Below are 12,079 nucleotides of genomic sequence, written 5' to 3' on the forward strand. Positions count from 1 at the left end.
TGTGTATCACTATTCAACTTTGTTGGTTGTGTAAAGGCAAGTAAAATGTGACCACTCAATCAGCTGCACAGCATATGTTTTGAGTAGCACAGCAGATCACTATTCAACTCTGTTGGTTATGCAAAGCCAAGTAAAATGTGACTATTCTATTTTAAACAATCATGACTTGTAAGTGTCTTGGCAAATGTCTTTAGTGTGCTTAAGGAAATGGGTTGAGCTGTCATAAATGTGACTTTGATCTGATTTGTATTTTGTGTAGTCAGAGGCTGTTCTTTTCGTTAAAAAAAGAAAAAAGTTTTACGCCTTGTGTATATTTTATTAAAATAGCTTTGATAGTTGTGGTGGAAAATATATTTATTACACTATTGTTAATGAGCAGTGCATTCGGAATGCTGTTATATGCTATGATGCTAAATGAATGACATTTTTGTGCTCAGCTTGTAAAAAGGGGGTTCATAACAAAAGAATAAGATTTCTTAGATGTAAACTGCAAGTCTAGCCTAATTAATTCAATAGACTGGGATAAGCAGACTCAAGGAACAAGGCAGGACTGAAGCATCAGTAGTGTGGCTTCAGAGGCCTTTATTTGGAGTTGCTAGTATTGACAGCTCTGGGAAGAGTCTGTTTGAGCTCGGAAACTGAATCTAGTTGGCAAGAAGTATGACCTGAATCTGGATCTTGTGCAATATAATGATAAATAATGTAGGCTCAGGCTGTTTTTTTTTTTTTTTGTACAGTTGTTTATGGTATGTGGTTTGAGGACATCTGCTTGATTAAATACAAGCTCCAACATGACCGACAATTTTGCGACTCGCTGTTGTTACTACCCAACATGAATGTTGATTGGTTGTGAATTGCTGTTGTGACTACCCAACATGAATGTTGATTGGCTGTGAAGTCTTGTTTTCTTTTGTTGGAAGCTCCCTTATGCAGCGTTCTTGATTATTTTTAATCTCATAAATGAAGTTAAAGCATGGACTATGCCTAGTTAGTTTGCTATCAATGACACTAGAGTCTAATGACTAGACTAATCTAGTCTAGACTAGTGACTAGACAGTAGAAAGCCATGAAATTATATGGTCAGGTAGAACCCAAAAGTTGATAAAAAATAAAATATGTGACTGTTTAAAATCCTGAATATTGCATGTCTTGATCATGTTCATGTAGCCTATTCGATTATTCAAAAAACCCTAATTCAGATGGTTCTTGATGTATGTGCTCCCTTTTAAGCATTTGCCCTTGACTCTGTAGCTCCACCGCAGTTTTGACGTGTCTGAGATCAGAAAGAATGAAGCCTGACTTGAAGGGAGGGTTGCAGTCCTCCTGACACCTACTTAATGTGCGTAGCAGGAATGCCGTGTAGACGCCCAGGGAATGAAGTGTCCTTCCCTGAGGTGGTATCTCTGTAGTTACTGTGTGAAGGACTGCGCACCCTGGGAGCATTGAGTGACTACCGGATGATCCATGTTTGCACGGAACGAAGAGAACTAATCCACCGTAACTTCAAGGTTTTTTTTGCCGCAGTGCCATTTTCAGCACGGACTTTTGATGCAAGGATGCAACCTTTGTATACACTCACATGATGAGAATGGAAAGAATAAATATAGACAATATAGTGCACGTCATACAGTTTCATGACTCATGTCATGGCTCAGTAAGCAGATACTCATACTTGGCAGCTAGTCAGCCAGTTCATACCTAAAGGTTTTACTAAAACAAACAAACAAACAAACAAACTTAGGCTATTTATATTTAGATATTTTGGACCATATTTACATTATACCACACTCGTATAGCACTACATAGTATATCTTCTGTGCTTGTGCCAATATTTACATTTACAAATGTTTTCTATTTGCTTTTCTCAGAAAACAAAGCACTCAAACACTCCCAGCACAGCAGCGTGTTTACATAACAATCCGTGACGTGGCTATCTGAATCTGAAATCAAATGCTGTTGGTGAACACTAAGGCTGCACCCCACTTTATTGGCCCCTGTCCCTGTTGCCTGTGCTGCATTGTGTTGGTTGGTAGGCCTACTGTGAGTCTGGAATCTGCCTCCTACGTGAGGTCTGGACTCGGCCTACGGCACTCACTGGCACACAGTAAGGCCCATTGTGCTGACCCCATGAGAGAGAGAGAGAGAGAGAGAGAGATTTTCAGTCTTGCTGTGGGAGCTCCAAGCTTGGGGTCATGACCTGGGAAATGCTTCCTTAGCGAGAGAAGAGAGAGCGATGGATAGTCATGTGTGTCTTTCTCTGAATCTCACTGTAGGAGCACCAAAATACTCGGGGGTCATGACCTGGGAAATGCTTTCTTAGCTCCACCTCGCTAAATTCCCCTGACTATTATTTAAAAAAAGAGAAGTCCATCAAGAATGTTCCAAAATTGAAAACAACAACAATCTTTATTTATTGTGCATGTTTCTACATAGCACTTTTCTACATAGCATAAGGAAGCAAAACAAGAGAGGTTTGCTAGAAAAATTGTTGAAAAAGATGAGACTAAATCAAACCTTCTTACTTATGTATGACTCCATATGACCTTGACCTTTGACCCCATGACCTTGAATATCTTGTTGGTCTATCTGGCCTTCTTGGTGAGCCTATCAGGTTTGATGAAGATCCTTCGACATGCTCAGGTCAGGATATTTTGTAAATACTGTTCTGAAATTCAATCCATTTGAATAGGATATCTACTAGGAGAGATAAGGTTGTAAAAATCACAAAGATAGCAGATCCCATAATTTGCTTTGGTGGAAAATATACTCCAGAGATACATAGCTTTTGGAAAATACTGATATAATTACTAATACCCCCCCAAGTGGAAATGAAAACTCCATTTTTGGACCTGTGGCTCATAGACTAAAGCGCTCGCATGTTTAGCATGGTGACCATCAGGCTTCAAGTACATTATAATGTTAAGAGGTCCACAGTCTGTTCCAAATGCGACCTTAACTTGTCCTCAACGAGTGTAATGTGAGGAGAGAGCTGACAAGTTGGTGGACGGCGTCCATCTGTGGCTCCCAAGTAGTGTTCTTCCACAGCAGGCCACGCCTGCCCGATAAGACCGTGTGCCTGTGTGCCCAGAGCCATGCTCAGCTGAGCTGACACAGGCCCTGAGTGTGTCTGCACTCGCCCTGTGTGAGCGTGTTGCCTGCCATCTGACTGTTTTTCCCCCCCTTCCCCCGGCTATTGAAAACGTCTCCCAAATCCTTTCATGCCATCCCCTCCACCCCTAGCCGGTGAGGGCTCAGCGTCTTTTAAAAGTGTCCATTTAATAATTCAGTAAAAACCTGCAAATCTGACACTAAACACTTTTTACTTTTTTACTTTTTTAGTGTCTTATGCAATCAAAGAAACCAGTCTATCAGCCTCTGGACGCTGTGTCTCACGCCCATCACTCTGAAATTCCACCCCCCCTCCCTTTTTTTGGGGGTTGGCAAGCCAGAGCGTGTAGGCCTGTCAGAATTTGCATCTACTGTACAGGATTTCATTCCTGAAAGCAAGCAAGTAATTATAACCTCAAGGTACATTTTACTCATGAACATTTAGTTATGCACATGTAACATTGTTACATTCATGAACATTTAGTCATGTCCAGTGACGGGTCAAATCATTTGTGGCATTTTACCATGGAGATGAAAAATATGTTCAGACGTTAATTTTCTGGAAGGCCCTGACAACTATCCCCTCGCACTACCCTGGGATAGCATATCAGTTCCTTTCACCAGTCAAGTTCTCTGATCTTAGTTTAATGCTATCGTTGCATATCTGTTTGATATTTCAACAGCTTTAGCCACATTGAAGACAGATCTGTTTATTAGTAGGGAGTGGGTTCAGTCTGACTAACCATGCTTAATGTTGGTTAGAAAGTAATCTAATTTGTAGCCAGGCTCTTCTCTCATCTTCTTTCCACTGAATTAGCAATGCCTCAGTTCTCCGTCCTAAGACGGTTTTGAATCTAGCATCATACGGTCTATTATTAACAAGGACCTTTTGCTGAACACGTCTCTTTCACCACTTGGCCTCAAGGATAGGAAATGAAAGGAGGGTCATGCTGCTGTAAGTCATGAGTCCCTGGCTAGAGATCCTGATTGAGACCTGTGGTATTTGATAAAATTAGTCAATTGGAACAGTGAGCACACGTAATAATGACCACTGCTGCTGCTCTCTCTCTTCGCCTACACACGGCTGCTCCAGCTTTTTCCGTTTTCTTCGGTCGCTCTCAGGGCGGGGGCGGGGGTGGAGAGGGGGAGGGAGGGTGGGGGCAGGGTGTTGACGGAGTCGAAGTTTCGCGGAGTGGGTAACGTAAGGGCTACGAAGTAACCAAGATTATGTAACACAGAACTTTTTCCTCCACTCAGAATTGCCATGGTAACAGTTGGATTCTTGTTTTCCGTTGTATTTGTGTGTGTGTGTGTGTGTGTGTGTGTGTGTGTGTGTGCGCTGGACGTTTTTCCGTGGCGTAGTTCAATTTGGTCTGGCTGCGGTCTGGCAGACGTGGTGAAGGGGGCAGCTGCCGTGGCAGAGTTTCTGCTCCTGTGTGCCCAGCTCTGTGCCCCTGGCATCCCCTGTGCCCGCGTCGTCATTCTCACCATCTCACTCGACTCGCTGCTCCTCACCAGCAGTCTGCCAGTCACCTCTGAGCAGTGGGATTGGAGCGGGATGTTCAAAACGATCCAGAGCTGCTGGGTCAAGTCTGTCAACAACGTGGGACAGACAGAAAAACGGTGGTTATAGCCTTCAGCACTCTGGCTTGTGTAGCCCTAGTTGTCATCATCTTGGGACATTGCAGAGACTATTGTATTAACTATTTTATGAGCTATGGCTATTTTATTTAAACTGTAAGATGTATATTGTGCTTCCATGCTTTATGTCAATTTAGGAAACCATTCATTGTGTGTTTGTATAGGTGCATGTAGGTATGTAACATTTTCATATCTGTGACATTCACACTAGACAGGATTTTCACTGTGGCAAATTGCTCTACCGTCATATCAAATCAAGATTGAAAAATAGACCTTACCAAGACATTTCCAATATTTATCTTAATTAATATTCAGATTTATGTACCTTTTTATTTGAGTAGTTCATTCTTTTGTTTCCAGCGGAATGAATGGATGGTAACTTTCTGTGAACTTGGATCCAGTAGGGGGCAGCAGCACCTGCCTGCTAGTTCTCCACAGAGACGGACACTCCGTGGCCTCTGAGCTCTGACTTGCGGTCTTGATTGCACGTCTCACTCAGCAGATCGTTGGTTGGCGGGACAGTATAACTGCAAGCAGGTGTGACATATTTTTGGCTCCTAGAGTCAGAGCAGAGAGACTCCGGTGAGGTTAGGACAGGTCACAGTGGAGGACCACTAGGGTCACAGGTCAGGGGTCAAGAAGCCCTCAGGACGGTGGGCACAGAAGTGTTGGGGGTGTAAAGGATAGTGAGTTAAATGAGGTTTAGCTAAGTGGGCTGCTAATTGTTTCAGATGAATAGCGTAGCGCTGAGCTACAGTGGTTTCACACTTGAATGCACTTTTCTGTGTATGTATGTAGCCTTTGATGGTTGCCTTGTCTTTTTATTCTCTTTCTATCTGATGTTAGATTTGTTTGATGTGGTCCAGTAACAATTAGTCAAAATCTTGCTTAAAAAAAAAAAAAAAAAAAAAAAAAAGCTTGGCAAGTTTGTTTATACAGGACATTTAACATTTAATGTATTTTACATAAATAATGGCAAAAAGAACATCCAAAAGGAAAAAAAGAACAAAGACAAAGACAAACTGCGGCAGTGGAACCTGGGCCAAAAGCTAACGAGAGACTCATGGCGTCCTGGCGTGTAAGAAAGTGTCAGTGAGTTGTGTGGAGACGACTCCATGAAGCTGAGTTAATGTGCTCTCATTGGATTTGTCTGAATGACAGACGCTTTATTGAAAAGACTGGCATGGCTGACTTGACATCCTGTATCGGCTTTTGCTCCAGACTGATCAATGGGGCTGAGTTGAGTTTGACAGGGTAGGTGTTTGGTTTGGGGGGGGGGTTTGGACTGGAGCGTCTCTGCTGTAGCTGGAGATCAGGGGGGTATTCCAAGTATGTGGTTTAGTGACAAACCTGGGTAAGTTAACTCTGAGTAAGTGGTAAACCTCCTAATAGAAGAGCTGTATGGCTTCATTCTCCTCACAAAACAATGTCATAGGGCTCTTGTTGTGGAGGAGGTTTACCACTTACTCCGAGACCGCATTTCGTTCTATATTACTGCGCTACTACAACTCGATTGAAAAGAAGTCCTATAAAACTGTATAATAGGAACACTATAGAAGGTAAGAATATTATAGAGGTGTGCAGAACATCCTAGAAGTAGTTGCTATAGAAGTATTATAGTATTTTGCGACATATTATAGAAGTACTATAACTTTACTATAGGAATACTATATATTCTGCACAAGTATTATGCACTATCATCATAGAGCTATAGAAATGTGATGGCATTACGATTATAGTATTTCTTTTTTGTAAGGACTGAGCCAGCGGCCCCGGCACATGGTGCTGCTCTCCCCCCCCATCTCCACGGCAACCCAGCCTCAGGGCTCTGACTGACCCTTGCGTAGCCTCCGCAGGGTTCGGTGCTGAAGACCACATTGGGAGCTGGACTCACGTGTGGTCAATAAAGCTTTTTGTTTAGTTTCTATATGCCCCTGGAGATTTTTTTTGTGCGTGTCTGTAACAAATTGGCCCTAAAATGAAGCTTAGACATCTGGGATGCATTGTCACTTTTTGATGTTGTGTTGGTGTCCTTTTAAATAACACTACACTCTTAATATTGACCTCAGAATGAATAAATGTTGTTACGATCCATGTATTTGAGAAAGTCTGTAAACAGATGTGCCTTGAAGTACACCATATCTTTATCTCCTTTCTATTTTATCACCCCTTGCTTGTAGATAAGCCTACATATTTTGACTTGTTTCATATTGTGGAAATATGACTAGTCTGAAAACATTTCTTGTGGGCCTGTGCTCTTTAAAATCAAATCTACACCTTTGAGCAGATTGGACCTAGTTGTTAGGTAGATTGAATCTAGTTGTTGATTGAAGGTTAAATTGTAACATTACAAGTAATAAAAATCATAACATAAAACACAGCTTTGTATCTTCCTGTGGAGTTTTTGGATGGAGACATGAAGACCAGATTGCACGTCTCAAGCTTGCCGGGTTCAAAGCGTCTGCACTCCCTCTCTGAAGCCCTGCGGATGGGGGGATTAGAGCGGATCCCTGCGTGACATTGCCATGATCGTTTCTCAGGATTTCACCAGACTTCCGTCCGCTGCGGCTTCGCACAGGGCATTTTTTTTCCTCCTTTCGCTCCTCTTCTCCACTCAACTCCGCTCTTCCTTGACAGCCTTTGAATCGGGTTACAGTTACACTACACTCAGCTGCTGCCGTTTGGTTTGGTTTCCCCACCTCCAGGCTTCCTCCTCCGCAGCCCTGCGGCTCCTCCCGTCATGTTGAAGCGGGGTGTCGGGGTGTCGGGGCAGCAGTGCAGTAGTAGCGCAGTGCATGTTTCTCAGGGAATGGAATCTCCACCACTTTATCCCTCTATCGTGATTTTTCTAGTCAAGTTCAGATCTGAAAACGGATGAACTGCCAAAAAAAGAAGCCATCGTGTGAAATGAAATTCTTGTCATGGACACCAGTTGGGCAAATGTGGTCTATATGAAGCCCAGGATTTTTTTGTTTTTGTTTTAAACTATGTACATGTATTTTATCTGGGCTTATATAGGCAATGCAATGTAGGGGTAGACAAGGTTGTGTTTCCACAGTGGTGCATGGGGTCAGACTGAACACTTTTTTTTTTTTTTAACTGACTGTGTGTGTGTGTGTGGGCACTCAAGCATGCCCTACACCTGTTAATGCTAGTTGCCCACAGACTCAAAAGGCCCTCTGTCCCTATTGCTCCATCTGGCCACGCATATTTTTTCACATGCATTCTGCAGCCCATCGGCGCTACATGTTTGAACAGCTGTGCGTGATAATGGGCTATTTTAAGTGCTCTCTCTGTGTGTGCTGAGGAGAATAATAACATTTTAATGGGAAATTACCAACACCAACAACCCCAGAATTGCTCCTGACCCATTTTCTTTGGTCTGATATCCCCTCTGAAGCGCTTTTAAAGACTATAGAAATCTTTTAAGCCCTTTTATGTCTGTGGATTCTAAACACAGAGGTGAAATGTTGTGTAAGAGGTGCTCACTGGGCCAGGCGTAACCGTGTGTAGGCAAAGGTGCACGTCAGAGGAGACGGCTTGTTGGAATTTAGTAGTTAAGATAGCCGAGCCCTTTCATTGTTTCTACCCACATTTAGACCGAGTCAAATTCCTTATGACTATTTTTGCTTTGTTGACAGTCTCTCAGAAACATGAATTTGACTATTTCGAAATGTCTAAATTTGGACTGGTGCATAGAGCCTGATGCAAAGATGTGTCCTTCAGAACGGCCCTGTCTGCATTTCTAATGGGGATGTGGTTTCACAGAAGATAACCTGATCGTCATAGAGCTGATTAATTTAATACTTAAGTGGTTTCTGGCTGGCTTTTGCACATAATTGTTGCTATGCCTGTCATGATCATGAAATTTTAGTTAACAATTAATTATCTTACAAAAATCTGATTAACAATTAAATTGGCTATATCTGTCCATGTTATGTTACTTTAATAGTATAAACTTAATCACTATAAAAATATACACAGGCTACAGCTTGTGAAGAAGGGCCATTTGTTGGCCATTGAATATTCCACTCGTGTGTGGAAGTGCCATGGGCTTTTTAAACAAGGGAAAAACACTAACAGTGGTTGAAGGCAAAATATCCCACATAAGCCTCAGTGCTATGTCCTTATCCCTTGTCACGTCCTGTCCTCCTTGTTACTAGCTCTCTGTGTTGTATAGTCTTTTAGTCTACGCTGAGATGCCTTGCCTGGGTCTGCAATGTTTTGGTCTCTGTGCATTTGTGTGTAATGGGGAAACCATAATGATCTGAGCAGATGCTCCTTCATTCTTCCTCTTTCACATACAAATCTAACGCTTGTGTCACCACTCTTTTTCTGCTCTAGGATCTGAACAACATCTACTGCCACCTTTACCACATGGATGTGCTGTCACACCTGAGAGAACACCAGCTAAGGTAGAGTACTGTCAGCACAGCACATCTCTCTCTCTCTCTCTCTCTCTCTATCTATCTATCTATCTATCTATCTATCTATCTATCCATCCATCCATCCATCCATCCATCCATCCATCCTTCCACTCACTCACTCACTCACTCACTTACTCACTCACACACACATACACACACACTCACTTTCAACCACAAACCATCATGTTTGTTCCCCTTCCTGTCCTCTCATGAACCATCGTGCTTTATCTTCTCAGGTCCATGTGCACCTCAGCCAGATATGAGCGCTATGATGCCAACCACATCCTGTTCTAGTGAGTAAATACATCTTCCTGACATAAACAGCTGCTCTGCTTGTGACCAATCCTTTATAGCCTAAGTCACAGTCCTATATCAAAGATGGATCTAATCTTATTTTTAACAACACTTTGGTCCTTCGCCCTGTGACAGATATATGGTATTGAATTACATCACTGTGGGGTGTCTGGTTTTATTACTCCTATAATGGAGATATTAGACGGGCCACCCATCCTCCGTTGTGTTTGTGATTCCACGTTGTGTTTCCTACATCAAGCTCCCATCTTGCACTTTGGTATCAGATCAGTGTGAGGATGGCCCAAACTGAGCATCAAACAAACATCCTGAGGTTTCTCTGTTCTGAGTGCATCTCCCCTTATGATTCATTCCATGCCAAGTCACCTTGAAGTCCCCAGATGACCCCCTTCAGTTATTTTATTCTTTATTGTTAATAATTCTTTACTGTTAATCTTTAACACCATTGAGAATACCAGGATAAAATGTCCTACTCTGAAGAACTGTGAAGAACTGAAACAGAGTGCATGTAATAATAAATATTGACCTCTATTAACTAAATAGCTGGACTAGCATGCAGTAGTTGTGGGTTCAATACCCGGTTTCCACCGTTGTGCCCTTGAGCAAAGCACTTAACCCCAAGTAACTCCGGGGCCAATGTAGTCCCTTGTAATAGAATAGACATATGTAAGTCACTTTGGATGAAAAGTGTTTGCTAAATGAATACATGTACATGTAAATAAATATATACATGTTTTTTGAACTAAAAAAAAAAAAAAAAGAGTTGAATGTCTGCAATGATGCAAGAAATAAAATGTCCCTAATCTTCTGAATACAGAAGGTGACATGCCAACATTGGAAATCACCTATGATGGTGAAATTCCCCATATTTAATTTACTTGTACACCTTAACCATGTTTCAACTTTGTGGCCCGATAATTTCAGTTAATTATTTTGTTTTTGAAGCACACTGTCAGACCAGACCAGACCTTTGATATTTCAAAACACCATTCTTAAGACAATACTGTGTTCTGCAATGCTGTGAACAGTAGTTTAGAATGTTGGCAAAAGTCCCAATCAAGTTGTGGAGAAACTACTGATGACGCCTATATCGTATTTCCCAACTAGAGCGGAACCTTTTCCCACAGTCTGACATCCTGTCCAACTGTATGCAACTGTAACAGTAAAATAATGTGAACCATCCAACTCTTGAAAAGGGGGAACTAGTATTTGATTGTTTAGACCTCATTACAAACGTCCTGTATACAGTGAACGATTTGGATACTCGGTGTCCTGGGTGTTACAGTGGACGATTTGGATTCTCAGTGTCCTGGGCGTAGACACTCATGTGTTTTGTTTTCCTCCCACAGTCCGGATAACATCTCCACATGCTGGTACATCCTACTGTCCGGCTCGGTCTTCGTGAAGGAGCACATGTACTTGGCGCGCTGCTGGTACGTCCCCCACCTCTGCTAACACAAAAGCCTCGTGGTCATAACGGATAAGCAGAAATACTGACGAACCAACCATCTGGCAACCCATCCCTGCTCTTCACTGGAAATTCATGGCTAATGTTAAAATTCTTTGCTTCACTTTTTTGGGGGTTACCAACATGCTAAATCAGAATCAGAATTCACAGAGTTTCCTCTCATATTATAGTTGTACAAAAGGGTGATGGGTGTTTATTGTGACTGAAACTGTAGTGTTTAGTCTACAAGCAAATTATGTCTTTTAGGTCTTATCTGGTGGCAAAGTGTTGTCTCTGCCGTCAGTCCTTTCCCTGTGTGTAAGTATCAAGGGCAGACACAAGCAAAGGCAACTTTTAACAAGGAACAAAGAGTTGCACGATTTTATGCAAAATTATTTTATTAGACCAATGTTTTTTTTTTTTTTTTTGTCAGTTTATGTCTTTATCACGTCCATTATACACATACCACCTAGATGTGTGTTAGCACACCTAGAGTCTAGATGTGTGTTAACCCTCCTTTTTGGACACTTATCACATTCAATGGCAAGAAACTTTTTTTTTTTTTTTTTTACCTCGGGGATCTTGGAATGGGCTTGTTGAGTCTGTAGAGGCTTGTGATGAGATATCGGATCACAGGGAGACTGAAAGTGACATGGAAAGCTACATAGTCGGAAGGATAAAATTGCATTGTGTCCTTCTCCTCCTTCTCCATCGCTCCGAGGAGGAGGACCGGTATCTTCAATGGACCGCTCTGCTCTGTTGGTTGGTTCGCTGGGGCTTTTGGTCATTGGGGGCAGATGGGGCGGAGAGTCTCGGGCGCAGCATCCATGCCGTAAGCTGGTCATAATGATTTTCATCTGCCCTGCTGCGTCTGCCAGCAGCTCAACGGCTGACCCTCCCACTCATATAAAAAAAAAAGGTCATTCCTGTTAGCTTTTGTAAAATCAAAATCAGCATCTTTATGTTAGACTATCAACTTAGATTGTAGAGGTTCGCTTTAGATTAAATTCCCTTTGCTCTCCCCATTAATGCACTACTGGGGCAGCCGTGGCCTACTGATTAGTGCTTCGGACTTGTAACCGGAAGGTTGCCGGTTCGAACCCCGACCAGTAGGCACGGCTGAAGTACCCTTGAGCAAGGCACC

At 42.4% G+C, this 12,079-nt stretch overlaps 1 protein-coding gene across 1 annotated transcript in view; it reads left to right on the forward strand.

The window, feature by feature from the left end:
* Nucleotides 1–12,079, forward strand: part of LOC125310497 (rap guanine nucleotide exchange factor 6-like) — an 89,427-nt gene that overhangs the window by 5,477 nt on the left and 71,871 nt on the right. The window contains 3 exon segments of the mRNA XM_048267983.1: nt 9,094–9,164; nt 9,413–9,469; nt 10,838–10,921. Coding sequence (XP_048123940.1) covers nt 9,094–9,164; nt 9,413–9,469; nt 10,838–10,921 — 212 coding nt within the window.

The sequence above is a fragment of the Alosa alosa genome, chromosome 2 (assembly GCF_017589495.1).
Source record: "Alosa alosa isolate M-15738 ecotype Scorff River chromosome 2, AALO_Geno_1.1, whole genome shotgun sequence".
NCBI classification, from domain to species: Eukaryota; Metazoa; Chordata; class Actinopteri; order Clupeiformes; family Clupeidae; genus Alosa; species Alosa alosa.